Source organism: Panthera onca, chromosome X (assembly GCF_046562875.1).
Source record: "Panthera onca isolate mPanOnc1 chromosome X, mPanOnc1 haplotype 2, whole genome shotgun sequence".
NCBI lineage: Eukaryota > Metazoa > Chordata > Mammalia > Carnivora > Felidae > Panthera > Panthera onca.
In genome coordinates, this window is record NC_138357.1 from 83,363,179 (window position 1) to 83,383,713 (window position 20,535).

A 20,535-nucleotide genomic window follows, 5' to 3' on the forward strand; every position below is an offset into this window, starting at 1 on the left:
GCCAGGGCGCGAGCTTACCACGGACGTTTGGGTCCCGCCCCCCTTTCTTGTGGCGTGGCAACGCCAACCACTGACACAGCCTACCAAACCGCAGAGGAGGCGGTTACGCAGGACTCTGCGGCTTTTGGGATCCGAGGAAGCAGGCAGGACCAGAGCCCAAGCTTACTGAGACAGAAGTCACAGCAGGGTTATGCCCTCCAGGGCAAGAGGAAGGTGGGAGCTTGGCAGTGGCTTTAGCCTCGCCGGCTGGAAGGCTCAAACAAGAACAGGGTCGGGAATTGGAAGGACCTCGAGGAGCGAGGGCTGTATGGGAAGGAGGGGCCAGTGGGATGATTCGGTGTTAGGTGAGCTCAGACCATGCTGATGGTGAAGTAGAGTTGGAAGTTCCACTAGGAATAAGGGTAGGAATGGGTTGGGATGGGAGGGGGAGGGAGTGTGAAGGGAGAGGAGGGTACTCTGGAGCGGCAGGCTATGGGCTAGGGAAAGCTACGGCCACAGGTACTGCCTCTGTCTCCCGCCTCCCACCTGTTCTTCCAAGCAGAATTCAGAGACTGATGCTGTAACCCAAGAATAGTCTTGGACCCGAGCCACTTATTGGCTACTTGAACACAGATCCAACCTGGGAGCTTCAAAATTGACACTCCTTGCTAAGAAAAATATTTAATGTGAACTCCCTGGAGTCAGGGTTCCTGAGCCAGTGCTCTCCATCTCTATTCTCTTCCTTTCCCCCCATTTTATCTATCTCTCTTCATGCTTCATCCCCATCCCATTTCCTCCTCTCCATCCTCCTCTGCCCCCTCCCTCGCTTTCCTTCTTTCCCTTCTCTTGCTCTCTGTCCTCCATTCCTATTAGTAATAGGTTGCCCTTCTTCCCCTTTCCTTTTCTCCCTCCCCCTCCATTCCCCATATTTTCTATCCTTCTTCATACTTTCATCCCCCTATCACCTTATACTTGCTCATTACCAGATCATGGCTGGGACAACGAAGTGGCTCAGTGGGTTAAGCATGTGACTTTTGATTTTGGCTGGAGTCATGATCTCACAGTTGGTGGGATCGAGCCTGGCATGTGGAGCCTACTTGGGATTCTCTCTCTCTCCCTCTCTCTCTCTCCCTCCCCCACTCACACTCTCTCTCTCTCAAAAAACAAAACAAAACAAAAAAACAAAAACACAAGGTCATGGCCTTAGCAGTCCAAGAAGCTTAAAATATCTACCAAATCTTCCCGTTTAATGACCTTACATTGTGGTGACAGATGGAATGAATAGGCTGGGGTTGGTGCTTAGGCTTAGACATGGAAAAGGTCTGGTTGTTGCCATAGCCATTCCTGAAACCATTTTAAAAATGATGTCTGGAGGCTGGGAAGAGTCTAAAAGTTCTAGGACAAGTCCAGGAAAGTGAGAAAGCTTGGTTTATGGAATCTAGTAGAGTAATCGTAAATGAATTCAACTGGGAGAAACAATCACAATCAGGCTGAGGGGACAGAATGACCAAAGGACAGCAATCTCATATAATTGACAGGAACTAATGTTCCATTTTAGAAAGATGAGATGGAACTTGGAAAAAAATCTAATTGGATCCCTACCTCTCACACCATATATAAAGTGCAATTCCAAATGGATTAAAAACTTAAATGAGAAAGGCAAAATTCTAGACATTTTAGAACATATAACAGGATATCTTTATGACCTCAGGGGATTTCTTGAATGATGAAAACTTCTAAGTTTAAAGGAAAAGATTTGTGAATTGGACTACATTTAAATTCATCCAAATTACAACATAAAGAAAATGAAAAAGTGGGTAAGTGCACACAGAAAGCTTCTGGGGTATTGATTATGTTTTATTTTCTGGCTTCTGCAGGGGATCCACAGGTATTCATTTTGTTGTTGTGCTTCATAACTTACATGTATGTTAACCAGATTCCTTTGTATGTATCAATTGTTACCATAAAAGTAAAGTGAGGGAGCACCTGGCTGACTCTGTTAGCAGAGCATGTGACTCTTGATCTCTGGGTCATGAGTTCAGGCCACACATTGGGCATAGAGCTTTTTAAAAAATAAATATTATTAGTTTTTTAATGTTTATTTATTTTTGAGAGAGAGCGTGAGCAGGGGAGGGCAGAGAGAGAGGAGGACACAGAATCCAAAGCAGGCTCCAGGCTGTCCTGAGCTGTCTGCACAGAGCCTGACATGGGGCTCTAATTCACAAACTGTGAGATCATGACCTGAGCCAAAGTCAGACACTTAACCAACTAAGCCATCCAGCTGCCCCTAAAAATAAATATTATTTTAAAAAATCTGGGGCGCCTGGGTGGCTCAATCAGTTGAACATCCAACTTTTGATTTTAGCTCAGATCATGATCCCAGGGGTGTGGGTTTGAGCCCCACGTTGGGATCTGCACTGAGTGTGGAGCCTGCTTAAGATTCTCTGTCTCTCTCTCTCCCTCTGCCCCTCCCTCCTGCTTGTGCTCTCTCTCTCTCTCTCTCTCTAAAATGGAAAAAATAAAATAATAAAAAATAATAAAGTGAAAAAACAAGCCACAGATTGGAGGTGTTTGTCACATTTAGGCTAATAAATGATTAGTGTGTAGAATACATAACTCCTAAAATTAATAAGAAAAGGACAAGCAACTTGATTTTTTTTAAATGAACAAAAGTGAGCACTTCACAGAGGAGTATTCAAAAATGGCCAAAATACATGAAAAGATGTGCAACCTCATTAGCAATAATGATAATATCAATAAAAATTGATAATTATAATTTTATGTTAACAAATTGGCAAAAATTAAAAAGTCTGCAATACCAAGTATTCCTGAGGATGTGGGGTGACTAGAGTTTTTATACACTATAGTGAAAGTGTAAATTGGTACAGTCTCCTTGGAAAACAACTTGTAAAGTTAAATACATTTATGCCCTATGATCAGCCCTTGCACTCTGAGGTATATGCTAGAGAAATTTTTCCACCTGTATATAGGTTTCTTTTAATCTACAGATTCCTCCTTTTTTTTCTCTTGCAATTAAAAATAAATAAACTGGGTTGTTTGTGCTGCAGAGTCCTAGTCTCTCCTAAACTCACTTCAGTCAGGTCTTCATCCCCACAACCCCACCAAAAATGTTTTTGTTAAGGTCATCAACAATCCTCGTGTTATTAAACCGGTCAGTTCTCAGTCCTCATCTTAACATAACATCAGTTGCTCACTCCTTCCTGAAGTCTTCTCAGATACCACATTTCTGGTTTTCCTCCCACCTCACCAGACACTCCTCCTCAGCCTCAAGTGCTGACTCCTCCACTCCCCATCTCCCCTGGGGCATCTAAACTTACTGCCCTAGAGTAAGATCTCTTATAGCTTCATAGCTTTAAATTCCTGGGGTGCCTGGGTGGCTCAGCTCAGGTCATGATCTCCCAGTTCATGCGTTCATGAGTTCAAGCCCCACATTGGGCTCTCTGCTGTCAGCATAAAGCCCACTTTGGATTCTCTGTCCCCCTCTCTATGCCCCTCCCTGTTCACTCTCTCTCTCTCTCAAAAGTAAATAAACATGAAATTCCTTTGTATTAGGATACACTAACTTTTGCTGAGGTTACAAACAACCCCAAAATCTCAGCAGCTTAAAATAACAAGGATTTCTCACTCATGCATCTTGTCTGATTTGAGTTGGCTACATCTCTGCTCTATGTCATCATTCCAGGACCAATGCTGAAGGAGCAGCTCTTACCCGGGACATTGCCAGACTCCTAGCAGAGACTGAAGAGGAAAACGTGGCAATCACATAATAGCTCTTAGTTCTGTTTGGAAATAACACACGCCAATTCTCCCATTGCAAAGGGCAAAGCCAATCACATGGCTAACCTTGAGGGCAATGAGATGTATAAGCCTTCTATAGGGAGAAGCACCAGATCTTTTGGAACAATAATGAAATCCACCATACCATCTGTATGCTATCAATGGATATCTAATAGACTTCTCAAACTCAACACTTCCAAACATGATCTCTTGATCCTCCTCCCCATTCCACTGTTCTCCCACACAGACTATTCAGTTGATAACAACTCTATCCCTCTGATTGCCTTAGCTCAAATCCTTGAAATCATTCTTGATACTGCTCTCATACTGCACATCTAATCTATCAGAAGTCCTGTTGGCTCTGCCTTCAAAATCTATCCAGAATCTGGGGCGCCTGGGTGGCTCAGTTGAACATCTGACTTCGACTCAGGTCATGATCTCACAGCTTGTGAGTTCAAGCCCCACATCGGGCTTGCTGCTGTCAGCACAGAGTCCACTTGGGTCCTCTGTCCCCCTCTGTCTCTTCCCTTCCCCCACTCATATTCATTCTCTCTCTCTCTCAAAAATAAATAAAAACATTTTTAAAATACATGCATATATTCAGAATCTGACCACTTCTCACTATCCTTGCTGCTCCTGACCTGATGTGATTCACCATCATCTTTTGCCTGGATGGCTGCAATAGCCTTCTGTCTGGCCTCCCTGCTTCTAGCCTTGCCTCTGGTCCCCTTAGTCTGTTCACACAACATCCAGAAGTGAATCTTTAAAAAGCAGAGGCTGAACACATCATTCCCACTGCTCAAAATCCTCCAATGGCTGCCCATTTCTCTAAGAGTAAAAGCCACAGCGTTTAACAATGTTCTGCAAAGTCCTACAGGCTCTGCACACACCCCACATTATCTCTCTAATAGCATTTCCTACCTACGTCTCCTCCACCCACTTGCCTCCCTGCTGTTCCCCTGAATGTGTGCCTTTTGCATCCTCCTTAAGGGCTTTGCACTTGTTCCCTCTGCCTGAGTGCTCTTCTCCTAGATATCAGCATAGGTGACTCCCTCACCTTCAAGTATTTGCTCAAATATTACCTGTTCAATTATGCCTCCCCTGGCTTCAACATTTAAAATTGTAACACTCCCCATTTCCTTGGCACTTCCAGTTCCCTTTATTCTGCTCTATATTTTTTCCCAGAGGACTTATCATCTTACAAACTATTTAATGTGCTGTTGATTGTCTGTGCCCCCCCAAAAGCAACCTCCACAGACTCAGATTCTTGTCAGTTTTGTTCCTTGATGTCTCCCAAATGCTTACAGGAGTGTCTTGACAGTAGGCACTCCCCAAAGATTTGTTAAATGATAGAATGAACGTGAGTGAACACGGGAAGATGAAGAATGCACACTGCATGATACGTTATAAAGTTCTTAAATGAGAATATTTCAAAATATTGTCCAGGGAGTCGTATACACACACAGTATATTAATGCCCATTAGTAAGTGAATGTCAACATTTGCACAGTAGTTACCTCTTAGGGTAAGGATGAGGGAGAAGAGACATAAGATACTTCAATAGTATTGATCATGTTCTATTTCTTTTTTTTTTTAATTTTTTAATGTTTATTTTTGAGAGAGACAGAGTGTGAGTGGGGAAGGGGCAGAGAGAGGGAGACACAGGATCTGAAACTGGCTCCAGGCTCTGAGCTGTCAGCACAGAGCCCAATGCGGGGCTCGAACTTGGGAACGGCGAGATCATGACCTAGGCTGAAGTTGGACACTTAACCGACTGAGCTACCCAGGTGCCCTAATCATGTTCTATTTCTTAAGTTGGGGTGTTGGTTCATGGGTCTCTTTTGTCATGCCTCCTAACTTGTAAATGGGTTATATATATATATTCTCCTGTATGTGTCAAATATTTCAACCACAAAATTAAAAAAAAAAAAAAAAAGACCAGAACTAGCTCTAGGAGGAGTTGAGGAATGGTATTCTAAACAAAGAAACACCATGTACAAAGGCCTTGAGGTGGGAATGGTTGTTGCGTTGGAGGACTTGATAGGAGGCCAGTGTGCCTGGAAGACTGTAAGTGAGGGAGGCTGTGACGTGGGATGAATTGGAGAGGTGTGCAGGAGCCGGATCTTGAAACTCGTGGTTAGGCATTTGGATTTGATGCTAAGTGCAATGGGAAGCCATTGGATTGTAAGCAGGTGAGAGACATGATCAGATTCATGTTTGCAAAAGTGTATTTGGCTGTGGTTTTGGCCAGCTCACAATGCCAAAAGTGAGCTTCCCAAAATATGAAAGAACACAGGTGAATTTAAGCCTTCTAGCCTGTCACTTGACTAGAGAATAAGTAGCAAATAAAGAGGAAAAAGTGGTGCCATTTACTGAAATAGGGAAAACTGAATAGAGCATAATACAAATAGAGGAGACTTGTAAATGAGTTTGAGAATTGGAAAGGTGAGCAGGGGTCAGATCATGAAGACTTATAAATCTGGCAAAGAGGGTTACATTTTATCTTGTAAACACTGGGGAGCCATTTGCTTTAAAGCTGCTTTTAAAGTTGTTGTTTTTTAAGATCTTTTATTTTTAGGGGCGCCTGGGTGGCGCAGTCGGTTAAGCGTCCGACTTCAGCCAGGTCACGATCTCGCGGTCCGTGAGTTCGAGCCCCGCGTCGGGCTCTGGGCTGATGGCTCAGAGCCTGGAGCCTGCTTCCGATTCTGTGTCTCCCTCTCTCTCTGCCCCTCCCCCGTTCATGCTCTGTCTCTCTCTGTCCCAAAAATGAATAAAAAACGTTGAAAAAAAAAATTTAAAAAAAAAAAAAAAAGATCTTTTATTTTTAAGTGATCTCTACACCCAACATGAGGCTTGAACTTACAACCCTGAGATCAAGATTCACATGTTCCACTGACTGAGTCAGCCAGGCACTCTATTGCTTTTAAAGGTTTTTTTTTTTTTTTTTACTTTCTATCATTTATTTTTTATAATTTACATCCAAGTTAGTTGGCACATGGTACAACAAAGATTTCAGGAGTAGATTCCTTAAGCCCCTTATCCATTTAGCCCATCCCCCCTCCCACAACCCCTCCGGCAACCCTATGTTCTCTATATTTAAGAGTCTCTTATGTTTTGTCCCCCTCCCTGTTTTTATGTTATTTTTGCTTCCCTTCCCTTATGTTCATGTTTTGTATCTTAAAGTCCTCATATGAGTGAAGTCATATGATATTTGTCTTTCTCTGACTAATTTCACTTAGTATAATACCCTCTAGCTCCATCCATGTAGTTGCAAATGGCAAGATTTCATTCTTTCTGATTGCTGAGTAATACTCCATTGTATATGTATACCACATCTCCTTTATTCATTCATCCATCGATGGACATTTGAGCTCTTTCCATACTTTGGATATTGTTGATAGTGCTGCTATAAACATTGGGGTGCATGTGTCCCTTCAAAACAGCATACCTGCATCCCTTAGATAAATACCTAGTAGTGCAATTGCTGGGTCGTAGGGTAGTTCTATTTTTAATTTTTTGAGGAACCTCCATATTGTTTTCCAGAGAGTGGCTGCACCAGTTTGCATTCCCACCAGCAGTGCATCCTCACCAACATCTGTTGTTGCCTGAGTTAATGTTAGCCTGTCTGACCGCCATGAGGTGGTATCTCAGTGTGATTTTGATTTGTGTTTCCCAGATGATGAGTGATGTTGAGCATTTTTTCATGTGTCGGTTAGCTATCTGGATGTCTTCTTTGGAGAAGTGTCTATTCATGTCTTTTGCCCATTTCTTCATTGGATTATTTGTGTTTTGGGTGTTGAGTTTGGTAAGTTCTCTATAAATTTTGGATACTAACCCTTTATCTGATATGTAGTTTGCAAATATCTTCTCCCATTCTTTCGGTTGCCTTTTCATTTTGCTGATTGTTTCCTTTGCTGTGCAGAAGCTTTTTAATTTGATGAGGTCCCAATAGTTCATTTTTGCTTTGGTTTCCCTTGGCTTTTAAAGGTTTTAAGCTGAGGTGCAATGGTCAGATTTGCTTTCAGAAAGGTCACTCTGGTAACTAGCGGAGACAGAGAAGTAGAGAGGGTAACACTGGAGCAAGGGAGACCACTGAGGCTCCTGGGAATATTGTCTGGCACCCAATTGTGAGGCATGAGTTAGGGTGGTGACAACAGAGATGTAGGACACATATATGAAGTATACCAGTAGGTAAAATCAGTAGGAATCAATAAGTGGTCAGACAATGTAGGGAGAAAGGAATGGGGGGTAGGGATGTAGTCAAGGGTGATGGTTAGCACTGATTAGCCATTCCACCCCACCCTTGCTCCAGATGAATAAGATAAACCTGCCAGATCCGAAGGAGGTGGCAGCCATTGAGGCTAGAAAAAATCAAGAAAAACAGCGACAGAGCCGATTCGTCAATGTGCGGACCCGGGTCATGGGGGTGAGTGGGAAATGGGGACTTTCTTGGGACCAGGAGTAACATCACTCCTGCACCCGGAGCTGAACGTAGCAGTGTCTGTTACAGCCCTCCTTGATTTGAGCAGGCCATCGGGTTGGAAAGGAAGGAGAATGGAGAGAAGGCATCCCCTCCCAGGTGTGGGAAGGAAGAGGGCTGGGGGTACAGGGGAAGAGACTGGGGGAAGAGGAGCAGTGACAGCTGACTCTCCTCCAGTCAGCTCTGGGCTGAGTGGCCTGGTTCTCGAGAGACAGGCAACATGGAGCCAAAAGAAGTCTAAAGAATATTTGGTATTGTATATGCCTAAATGCTGTCTGGAAGGCCACGTAAGAAACTGTTAACTAGGCTGAGAGAGATGGGAGGGACTTACTCTTCACTAAACTATATTCCCTTTTGCACTATCTTGAAATGTTCTAAATGAATTATAATCAAAATAAAGAGAAAATATTGACAGTTTAAGAAAAAATAAATTGCTAAGTAGGTGGATAGATGGGGGGATGCAGCATGGTATTCTGGAAAAGACCTTATACCTATGCTCAAGGCCAGGTCTGCTGTTTACTAGATGCATGGCTTTAAATGAGTCACCTATCTTCTGTGAGCTCCAGGCTCCTTGGTAAAATGAAGCTAAATAAAGGAAGTGTGAAAGTGAATATTAACATATGGTGATGGCTCTGGAAACCAGAGGTATAGTGCCTGACATAAGTAAGTAGTTGGCTGAGAGATGTGTGGTGTGATTGAGATCCAGTTGGCAAGCTTTTCCTCAGGGTCTGCTCTGTGCCAAGCGCTGGGTTGGGCAGAAGGGTACAAAACTGACTAAGGCCCGGTCTCCACCCTGAATGGGCTCACAGTCTGGTGGAGGAGATCATCAAGAGAGGCAAACTTCAATATAATGTGGACAATGGGTCCTAGATTCTATGGTAGTAAGGAATGCCTAAGGAATTAGGAAGGTGAAGCCTGGGCTGATCTTGAAGGATGAATAGGAGTTTGGGTAAAAAGAGGAAGAAAGAGTTCCAAGTGGAGGGAGCGGCTGGAGCAAAGGCTATTTGTTCAGAACAACCTAAGATGTACAGGGAAACATAAGCACAGAGCTCTTGAGGGTGGGGTGGGTGAAAAAGGTACTGAGATAAGGCTGGAGAAGGAGGCAGAAGCTAGACCACTGAGGGGCTTACAAGCCATGCTCAGATAATAGAATATTATCCAGTAGGTATTGGGAGTCTATTGGAGGATTCTGAAGCAGGTAAATTCTCAGCAGTTTGTGTTAGAGCATCCAAGGCCCGCTGCTGTTCCCCTACCCTGATCTACCTCTTTTCTTGGGATCAGGTGGATGTCAAAGCCCTCGACAGCCAGGTGGAAGAGCGAAAGCTTCGAGAGGCAACAGAGCAGAGCAAGGAGGCAGCTTATGGTAAAAACTCAAGGCAAAGGGCAAGCCAAGAAGGCTAGTATAAGGGCTTGAGTGGGCTGAGGTAGGGCCGTACTGCCTTGGGGTGGGGCCTGAGGCCTGGGGTGTGGTGGGACAAACCCGATGGGCCTTGGGAGCAGAGGCCATGCTGAGTGGGCTCTGTCTCTGCCTTGGGGCTTTTCCATGTTCCTTCCCACCACTCCCAGCTACTTACCAGAAGCAGTATGATATGGTAGCCCAGATGCTAGAGAAGGAAGAGGCAGAACGGACACGTCGGCTGGCCAAGAAAGTCCAGGAATTTCGAGAGCAAAAGCAGCAGGTCAAGAACAAGCAGGAAATTGACTTTTGGGATCCTAGCCGACAGTGGATGGAGTATCCAGCCTATCTCAGGGACAGCGAATCCTGCTATGGTCCATCCAGCCTGCAGTACTTTGCAAGGGAGGACCTGGAGAAGGCCACATGCCTGAAAATGCAGCAGGAGCAGTTCAGGCAAAGCCTGGAGAAGCAGCTGAAGGAGCGACAACAAGTCAGGGTTGATAAGAAGTATTCAGGTAGGCAGCCGGAGCCCTCCAGCTTTATTGTAGGGATACAATATATAACATATAACATACAAAATATGTGTTCATCAACGTTATGTTATTGGTAAGGTCAACAGCAGCAGTAGGCTATTAGTAGTTAAGTTTTGGGGGAGTCAAAATTATATGTGGATTTTTGGCTGTGGGGGGCATTGGTGCACCTAAGCCCTGCGTTGTTCAAGGGTCAACTCTATAATGTGGTTAAGATAGTTGCTAGGGAGAAAAATAAAGCACAAAAGGGGGATATGAGGACTTTGGGAGAGGGGTGCACAGTTGCAATTTTAAGTAAGGAAAACCTCACTGAGGTAATGTTTGAATACAGATCCGAAGATGAGGAAGTGAGAAATGCAAACATCTGAGGGAAGAGCTGTCCAGGTAGAAGAAATAGTACAAAGGCCCGGAGGCAGGAGAGAGGGTGTCTGGAATGTTTGAAGAATGGCAGTGGGGCCAGAGTAGCTGAAGTAGACCCATTGAGGGGAAAAGTGATAGAAAACAAGTTCAGAGAGATGGAAGGGGCCAGATCCAGAGGGCCTTATGGGGCATGGTGGGGACTTTGGCTTTTACTGAGTGAGGTAGGAGCCATGGGAGGGTTTTTGTGCATTGGAGTCACGTGATTTGTATTTTAGCCGTAAAATTTTGCCAGCCATTGTGGAGACTAGGTTAGAGGGAAAGACTAGAGGCAAGGAGATTAGCTAGAATGCTGTTGCAGCCAAGAGGAGGTGGCCAACAGGCAGCCATGTAGCTATATGATTCTGAGGTGGCATATAGCCAGCCAGCCTGGGATGCAGGGAGAGATCTGGAGGTCCAAGGTGGGGAAAGCTGTGCAGATGAGCAGGATGCTAAGCCTGAATGGAGCCTGGGAAAGGGTGAGCAAATGGTACACTCTGTGAGGACAAAGGTCAGAGCTGTCTTATTAACCACTACAACCCCAGTGACTTACACACTACACTACCTGGTACATGGTAGATGCTCAGTAAATGTATCTTGAGTGAATGAAGGAGCCCATAACAAAGGGATCAGGGAGGTAGGGTAAAAGATACATCAAATAATAAAAAGAGCTAACCTGTATTGAGCACTTACTGTATACCACTCTAAGTTTGCTACCATATATTAACTCAGGTAATCCTGACGACCAGTCCATGAGGCAAGTCCTAGTATTATCCCCATTTTCAGTGGAGGAAACTGAAGAACAGAGATGTTAAATAACTTGCCCAAAGTCATACAGCTAATGGTGATGGACGCAGGAAGTAAACTTGGGCAAGCTGGCTCCAGAGCCCAACCATGTCTTGACCATGACACCATGCTTGCCTTCTCTCAGTTGCCACGAGAAGTGGTCTCAGAGGTCAAGGGAGGAGTTTCAGAGAGGGAGTCATCAATAATGTCAAAGGCCCTGGAGAAGTTCAGATAGGAACAGAAACCTGTCTACTGTATTTGGAAATTGGGAGTATTTGGTGATTTTTGTCAGAGCGCTGCAGTGGTGCCATGGGGCCCAGCTACCCTGTGGCAGCAGGCAAGTGTATGAGAAGGCAGAGCTAGGCAACAGGGACAGCAGAATACCAAGGGAGAGTCCACACAGTGTAATGGAAGGAGCATGGGCTGATTCCTCGAGAGACTTGGATTCAAATCCTGACCGACTACTTGCTGTGCAACCTTGGGCATTTTGCTTCACCTCTGGACCTTAGTGTCCTCACCTGAAAAATGGTGCTGATCCTTTCCTCTCTGGGTTGTTGTGAAGAGTGAAATGAAACCATGTACCTCTATCCATCCTCCCCACTCCACCCTTGCCATCCTCCAGCATCTGAAGTCTGTGTCCCTGTGCCTCTTCAAAGCCAAGCCTTAAGCCTATGTTCTGGACCCCATTATCCCTGTGCCTCCCTCTACCTGCCCCCAGGCTGTGGTCTCTCAGATATCCCCTGCACTGTGTTTTCAACATTTCCCCTTTCACTGGTCCCTCCTGTGCCTGCTGTAAACATGCTTATGTCTAACCCATCTTAAAAAAAAAAAAAAAGCCTCCCTCCACCCTGTGATTCCTCTAGATGCTGTGAGCTAGCTCTTGTTCTTTACAGCCGTACTTTTTGAAAAATCTGCTTCTGCTTGCTGTTTTTTCTTCCTTTCCAGTCACACCTCAACCCCAAGATCTCCTTTCTCCCCCACACAAATGCACTGACCCTGCTCTTGCTAAATCGCCAATGTGTTTGTGTTATTAAGTACAAGAGGTTCTGTTTAGTCTTTCCTCTTTGGACCTTTCTTGCTACACTTGACTCTAATCACATGCTTCTTGAGGCTCTTTTCCTTGGCTTCTGTAATAGTACATTCTGCTCTTAGGTCTCTGACCATTTCTTCAGTATCTGCCTTTTGTGGGCTCCTCTTCCTTTACTCCTTCCTTGTTGAGGCTTGGTCTCTGGCACACTGCTTTCCCTACCCTGCATACTTACCTCAGGTGCCCTCGGCCCTCATTCTGGTTTGAGCTACCATGTCACCACCTCTGTGCTGTGGACTCTCTACCTGCAGAATCAGATCTGCAGATGCCTGTTGACCACCTTCAACTTAGCTTCCTAAACAGAATTCCCTAGTCTGCTCTTCATTCTCTTTTATTTCCAGTGGTGGCCACACCATATGTCCAGTCATCCAAGCCAGGACCCTGGGAAGCATCCAAATCTTTCCCCTCCCTTACTCTCTCATGCAATCAATCGTGTACTGCTAATGTAGCCTCCTATATATTTGGCCTGGCTTGAGCCCTCCAAGATGGCTTCTCTACCTCTATTGTCTCCCACCAGCCTGACTATATTCTATACCAGCCTGGAAGGAGGTTTCTAAAATACACAGCTAACTGTGTCCCCGCCCCAACCCCTTGCTTAAAATCCTTCCATGTTCCCCACTACCTTCAGGGCAAGTTTTTGGCTCTTAGTCTGGCCCCTGCAAAGCTCTCTAGCCACTTGCATTTTATGCTCCAGCAAGAGCACACTATTTGTAGTTTAAGATAGAGAACATACTTTTTCTTGGTTTCCTTCATTCATTTGACAAATATTTATTGAGCACCTACTATGTACCAGGCTCTGATCTAGGTGCTGGGCATGGTAGTGAATAAAACAGACAAAATCTCTGCCCTCCCAAAGGTTACTTCCTAGTGAGGAGAGAGATAGGCAATAAACAAGATAAGTTAAATGTAGAGTATATTGAATGGTGGCAAATGGTAGGGAGAAGAATAAATCGGGGAAGGGGGATAAATGTTGGGCACAGGAAGGTTGCAATTTTAGGTAGGAGAGACAGGGAAGGCCTCACTGAGGTGGCAATATTTGAGCAAAGACCTGGGGTGAGCAACAGAACATGAGCCAAGAGTAACATCTATTGCAAATCCCTGGGGCAGTAGTGCCTGGCATGTTCTAGAAACAGCAATGAGGCTGGTGTGACTGGACTAAAACACGGCCTGGAATGCCCTTTGCTCTTTCTTTCTATATGCAATGCACATTTCAAAGATCACCTCCTCCTGGAAGCCTTCCTCTCACCCACCACCCAAAGCTCTCATGATGCCCTGTATACATTTCTATCGTTGCCCTTATCAAAATGCGGTATGATGATCTATGTTTGATCCATCTCCCTGTATCTTTCAAGTAGGCACTTGAGAAATCCTTCGTTGCTGCTATTTTGGCTATCCCTAGCCCCAAAGAGTAACTCCTCCACATCCCTACAATTAGGACATTCCCCTCCCAAACATACATATACACATATCCACCGAGCTTGTTGAACAAATAGCTGAATGAGTGAACCAGCAATGGGGCAGACCAGTATAGTGCCCTGGCCATATTTATCTGTGTAGATCTGCTCGATGACCAGCTGCGCCTAGCCATGGATACACGGGCCGCCCAGCTGGCCAAGCTGGAGGAGTCCTGTCGCGTGGCCATGATGACTGCCATGGCCAACGCCAACAAAGCCCAGGTACGGCCTGAGCCATTCAGTGTACTGGGCTCTCCTGAACCCCTTGAGCAAAGTCCTGGAGAACCTTAGCCGTATCTTTGCCCACATAAACTTTCTTGAATCAACACCAGCCCTCTCATCTAGCTGAGGATGTCCCCTTTCACCTAAGGGCCCTCTTAGGGCAGAAGATGCTCTTCCCCACATCCAGACTCAGGATGACCTGAAAATGGAACACCACCCTCCCTTCCCCAGCCTCTCAGTCTAAAGGTTTCCAGAGAACACGGAAGTTCCCTGTCATCCCACCGCCGTCCCCCCCCCCATATTAGGTCAAAGGTCAGGCAGTATCTGTTCCTTTTCTCCCAGAGATAGAGGAGAGTAGGGTCATGTCTTCCCCTCCCCTGTGACTGAGGGTTCCCCGATGTTGGGTACCCAAATGCTCATATTTTGGGGCCCCACCAGGCAGCTGAGATGGCTCGGCGGCAGCGCCATGAGCAACGCCATGAACAGCAGGCTAACCTCAAGGAGATCCAGAAACAGGTCACAAGTAACCTACTGACTGAGAACCCCCAGACTACCCAAAACCCTGTGGCTCCCCACCGGGTCCCACCCCATTGTTGGAAGGGCATGACTCCAGAGCAGCGTGCTGCCATCAAGAAAGTCCAAAAGGTGCAACACCATGAAAAGGAGGCACAGCGCCGGGCTGAACGAGCATTGGATGCCAAAAGGGAAAGTCAGACCTTGAGCTTGGCCCAGGCAGCACTGCAGCTAGAAGAGCAAGAGAGGGAACTCTGTGCTGTATTTCAAAGGGGGCTGGGCTCCTTCAATCAGCAGCTGGCTACGGAGCAAAAAGCTCAGTGAGTTCTAGGGGGTGGCAACATGAATGCCAAGGGAGGGATGAGAAGGGTTAGGGAGAGAGGGAAGCTCATCAGCTGAGGCCTCTGCACTTCCTTCACAGGCAGAATTATCTGAATTCGATAATCTACACCAATCAACCTACAGCCCAATATCACCTGCAATTCAATACCAGCAGCCGCTGAGCTCAGGATGGTCATGTCTTCTCCCTCATCAAGCTCACAAAAGCTTGGAGTCAGAGATGAAAATGCTGAAGGCCTCCTCCACCAATCCATCCCCCCAATATCCCTACCTTTGACCCTAGTTAATAAAGTTATTCACTAAAATCAAGGCCATGTGTTGTAACAGGACACAAAAGGTATGAGGTACTGCCTTTCCCACCCACCCCTGGGCTTGAAGGATCTGACCCTGTCACTAATTCACCTTTCTTCCCCATGCCAGTTTACCCAGCACACAGCGTTACCCACTCCCTGTGAGAAACAGAGGCTTTATTAGGCACAGAGTGTGACTGCTGGGCAGTTACAAGATGGCTACTGGACTTCCTCTCAAGCTGCAGTACAGTACTCCAGGGGAAGGAGGGGCAGAAGAACAGGTGTTTTCTGTGCTCTCTCCTTTCAAGGCTGCATGCGGATGGCCCCATCTAGCCGGATGACCTCTCCGTTGATGAATGGGTTTTCGATGATGGCTTGTACCAGATGAGCATACTCAGCAGGGTCACCCAGGCGGCTGGGGAAGGGCACCTGGCTGGCCAAGAAGTTGCGCACTTTTTCTGGGAGGCTGGTCAGCAGTGGGGTACCAAATAGGCCTAGACAAGACAGTCAGAGTCAGAGTCCTACCCTTCCTTTTTTTTTTCAATGTTTATTTATTTGAGAGAGAGACAGAGAGCACATGCTCAAGTTGGGGAGGGGGAAAGAGAGAAGAAGAGAGAGAGAGAATCCCAAGCAGGTTCTGTGCTGTCAGCACAGAGTCTAATGCGGGGCTCGATTTCACCAACCTGAGCCAAAATCAAAAGTCGAATGCTTAACCAACTGAGTACCCAGGTGCCTTTGCCCTTCCTTTCATATTTACTCATTCCCTCCTCACCTTAGCCCCAACTATGTACTTATGATGCCCAGAAATGGAAGACTATTGCTGCTTAGCTGGTAGACACCTTCCCCTCTCAATTGCCCATGAATCCTACCCAATCCCAGGTGTGGCAGGGAGGGAATATATCTACCTGGAGCAATGGTCATCACTCGGATGCCCATGGGAGCCAGATCCCGAGCAATGGGCAGTGTCATGCCCACTATGCCCCCCTTGGAAGCAGAGTATGCAGCTTGTCCAACCTGGAGAAGGAGTAGAGGTCAGAGGTGGAAGAGCCCTAACAAGTCACCAAGGACACACAAGCCTTGTCCCTGCCCACACACCTGGCCCTCAAAGGCAGCCACGCTGGCAGTGTTGATGATGACCCCACGTTGGCCTCCCTGATCTGGTTCATTCTGGCCCATCTCACCAGCCACCAGGCGGATCACATTGAAGGTGCCCATGAGATTCACCTGGAAGACCAGTAGAAACATGGTGTAGGACCTTTTGTCCCCTAAAAGCTATGGGGGCACCCACAGTCAAATATCTCTTACTTGTACCCCTGGAGAACCTCCAAGGCCTTACATTAAGAACTCGCTGGAAGTCCTCCAAAGTATGGGCCTGATTCTTCTTTAAGTTGTATGTCTTCATAGCCACTGCAATGCCTGCACAGTTGACTGCCACATCCACACGGCCAAACTTTTCTCTTGCTAGAGTCAGGGCTGCCTGCACGTCCTTCTCTGAGGTCACCTTCAAAGGGAGAAGTGGAGAAAAGTATACATCTCCCAGCACATACACTCACCACTAAACCTGGAGGAGGAGGGAGCAGGTCCAGTCTTTGAGTGACAACAGGATTCTGTAATCAAGGGAGAGGCCAAAAGAAAACTCAAGAGTGGGGCAAAGGTGAAAATGTTAGGTAGTATAGAGCAGTGTTCAAAACATTTTTCAAATCTATACCCTCTTTTGATAAATTCACATACCCCTGGAGATTTCGGTGGATCAGAGCAGCTTTGAGAATTAGTGATATGAAGATAGCTAGCTTCACTTTCTGTAGTTTCACTAAAAGTTTTTCAACTTTGTAAATATAAAACTACAGAGCACAATATGCATTTTCAAACTGTACATACCAACTCCAGGAGATTCTGATATGTCCAATCTCCATCCCCACTGCCGTGGATCCGGGCTTTGTACATTCCTTATTGCAAATGCTCCCACAGTGCTTGACAGAGAGCTTAGGCCAAAAGGGGCAAGGAGATGGGTCCACTGTCCACATGGATAGCACCCTTATGGAAGGGGACCCCACCAGTTCCCAGGCCTATTTCAGTGACCTCATGTACACACTTACGTCAGCTGGGGCAAAGACGCAACTCTTCCCTAACTTCTTGGCTTGGACCTCCCCATCGGAGTTAGGCAGGTCCAGAAGCACAGCAGTGGCCCCTTGCCCCACCAGTCGCTCTGCCGTGGCCAGACCCAGACCAGAGGCTCCTCCGGTTATTAGAGCAACTAGGCCCTGTGAAGGATATGGTCAAATGGCTATGCTGTGCAGACCACCCCCACTCCTGCAAGGGAGACTCCTGGTCACGCCTGCGGTGTAACCCAGGTGTGTTTCCTCTCCTTACTGATGGGACCTTTTGGTGGTGTCTCATCCCCAGACAGCCCACACACATGCAGCGGAGAGTTGACCTTCACCTCCCAAGCCCAACTGCCGCATTACCAGGCCTAGATAAGGGTGACCCTTTCTCCCAGCACCGATCTCTACCCCCTAGTTCCACGACCGCGCGGTCCCAGCTGGCGCAGCGGGACAGCCAGCAGGAGCGAACGCACCACTACCTTCACAGTCCGACATGCCGCAGCCATCTTGCCCTGGCCTCTCCACGAGCCTGGCCATGAGGCAGACCCTGATTGGCCGAGGCGGAGGGATGGGGCGGGGCCGGCGAAGGGACGGGCCAATGCTCAAGACTCCGGGGCGTGGTGTCGGCTGTTTTTGTCCCTGCGCACAGCGCGAAGCCAAGGCCAGGTGCCTCCGGAGTTTCTTCACCTAGATAAAGAACCCAATAGCAGCAGCACAATGCCATCACACCTGCCGCACTACTTACTCCCTAGCTAGTCTTTGAGCAGGCGGCCAGCTCCGCGGGGAGTAGGCGGACAGGAGATTGAGAGTATTCCTTACTCAGAAAAAGCCTTCATTCAAGCATACACATATGAGAGTTTCTCATATGCCAGGCTCTGTGCGGGTCACTGGGGATACCCAAAGGAATATTAAAAGGTTCATGCCTTCCAGAAGGACACAGTTCAGTTCGGGAAAGATAATTACAGTACAGACACAGACAAAGGGACAGAGAACAAAGTTCTGAGACATAAACATGGATATGCAAAGATATAGATTCTGAGAGCCACCAGAGAGAAATATGTTAAGAGACTGAGAAGAACAGAGATGCCAGATTGGATCACAAAGATATGGATGTAAAGAGCCACTAAGAGAGGGAAGTCAAACTCACTTTTCGTAGATGACATGATACTCTACATGGAAAACCTGAAAGACTCCACCAAAAAACTGCTAGAACTGATACACGAATTCAGCAAAGTCGCAGGATATTTTAAATGACATATCTGATAAAGGGTTAATATCCAAAATCTATAAAGAACTTACCAAATTCAACACCCTACCAACAAATAATCTGGTAAAGAAATGGGCAGAAGACATGAATAGACACTTCTACAAAGACATCCAAATAACTTACAGACACATGAAAAGATGCTCAACTGTTGGAGAACAAGAAGCCAGAGGCACCATAAGAATGTCCTGAAGGAAAGGGACAGAGCAGCAAGGAACTGAAAGCAGTTTCATTCCCAGGACGGAAAGCCACCGGGACTGCACGTTCTCTCCAGAAGGACATCATACAGACACCAGGCCTAGGATAAGAATGTTTTGTCTGGCGCCAGATGTACTCATGACCCAGTATGCAATACACTGCAGGTGCATGACCTGTCAAGATGCCAAATACTATGTTGTATGTGCTTGCACATACAATTTGCAAAAATAAAAGAGGCTTGAGCCAAGTGAGCGATTCTTTGGCTCCTGGAGAGTCTTAGCCCCCTGCTTTGTAATTCTCTCATCACCGCACCTTTAGGCCCTGTCTCTCTACACTCAGCATCATTCATCATCAGGGGAATACAAATCAAAACCACAAAATCACACCTGTCAGAATGGCAGAAATTAACAATTCAAGAAACAATAGGTGTTGGTGAGGATACAGAGAAAGGGGAACACTTTTGCCCTGTTGATGGGAATGCAAAATGGTGCAACCACTCTGGAAAACAGTATGGAGGTTCCTCAAAAAATTAAATATAGAACCACCCTATGACTCAAGAACTGCACTACTCAGTATTTATCCAAAGGATACAAAAGTGCTGATTCAAAGGAGCCCATGCACCCCAATGTTTATAGCAGCACTATCAATAATAGCCAAGTCATGGAAGGAGTCCAAATGTCCATCAACTGATGAATGGATAAAGAAGATATGATGTGTGTGTGTGTATATATATATATATATATATATATATATATATACAATGGAATTCTACTCAGTGATGAAAAAAAAATGAAATCTCGCCATTTGCTACAACATGGATGGAACTAACTAGAGGGTATTATGCTAAGCGAAGTAAGTCAGTCAAAGACATGTCATATGATTTCACTCATATATGGAATTTGAGAAACCCAACAGATGAACATAGGGGAAGGGAAGGAAAAATAGGATAAAAACACAGAGAGAGGAAAACCATAAGAGACTCTTAAATACAGAGAACAAACTGAGGGCTGCTGTAGGGGAGGTGGGGGGGGGATGGGTTAAATGGGTGATGGGCATTAAGGAGGGCACTTGTTGGGATAAGCACTGGGTGTCATATGTAAGAGGTGAATCACTGGGATCTACTCCTGAAGCCAAGACTATACTGTATGTTAACTAATTTGAATTTAAATTAAAAGAAAAATAAGAGACAGGGAAGCTGGGAGACAGACATTCTGAGACAGTTGTTGAAAAGTAGAAACTCTGAGAGGCATAAACAGAAGCAAAAACATCTTTCATCAGTTCAGCCTTGGCTACTGTCCTCTAGCTGTGTCAAACCTATTTTAAATCCAAAAGCCCAGATCACACATTGCTGACTGGAACTCAACCAGACACTGCCATTAAAAATTTTTTTATTACATTTATTTATTTTTGAGAGGCAGATAGAGACAGAGTGCAAGCGGGGGAGGGGCAGAGAGGGAGACGCAGAATCCGAAGCAGGCTCCAGGCTCTGAGCTGTCAACACCGAGCCTGACGCAGGGCTCAAACCCACGAACCGCAAGATCATGACCTGAGCCGATGTCGGACGCTTAACTGACTGAGCCACCCAGGTGGCCCAGACACTGTCATTTTAGACCAGGTCTTTGGTCATCCTAGAACATCTTTCAACCAGCATCCCAATTCAAATCTTGAACCCACCTAATCTACCTAATCTGACTTCCTTTCA

The 20,535-nt window shown here is 46.1% G+C and overlaps 2 protein-coding genes across 6 annotated transcripts; one reads left to right on the forward strand and one right to left on the reverse strand.

Moving 5' to 3' along the window:
* Positions 1 to 5: 5 nt before the first annotated feature.
* RIBC1 (RIB43A domain with coiled-coils 1) lies at positions 6 to 15,296 on the forward strand. 5 transcript variants are annotated; one of them, XM_081792759.1, is made up of 8 exons: positions 11 to 213; positions 1,691 to 1,796; positions 8,089 to 8,202; positions 9,538 to 9,619; positions 9,823 to 10,167; positions 14,009 to 14,127; positions 14,566 to 14,960; positions 15,062 to 15,251. In XM_081792759.1, the coding sequence occupies exons 2-8, from the start codon at positions 1,785 to 1,787 to the stop codon at positions 15,141 to 15,143; spliced, it is 1,149 nt and encodes a 382-aa protein (XP_081648885.1). In that variant the 5' UTR covers positions 11 to 213; positions 1,691 to 1,784; the 3' UTR covers positions 15,144 to 15,251. The 5 variants fall into 5 exon arrangements, with proteins under 5 accessions (XP_081648889.1, XP_081648885.1, XP_081648888.1 ...); XM_081792763.1 differs by lacking the exon at positions 14,566 to 14,960 and having other exon boundaries at positions 6 to 213; positions 15,062 to 15,296; XM_081792762.1 differs by lacking the exon at positions 8,089 to 8,202.
* Positions 15,297 to 15,429: 133 nt separating this feature from the next.
* HSD17B10 (hydroxysteroid 17-beta dehydrogenase 10) lies at positions 15,430 to 17,970 on the reverse strand. Its single transcript, XM_081792454.1, has 6 exons — positions 17,851 to 17,970; positions 17,366 to 17,530; positions 16,606 to 16,770; positions 16,365 to 16,493; positions 16,175 to 16,283; positions 15,430 to 15,763 (listed from the first exon to the last, which is right to left on the reverse strand). The coding sequence occupies exons 1-6, from the start codon at positions 17,875 to 17,877 to the stop codon at positions 15,573 to 15,575; spliced, it is 786 nt and encodes a 261-aa protein (XP_081648580.1). The 5' UTR covers positions 17,878 to 17,970; the 3' UTR covers positions 15,430 to 15,572.
* Positions 17,971 to 20,535: the final 2,565 nt, after the last annotated feature.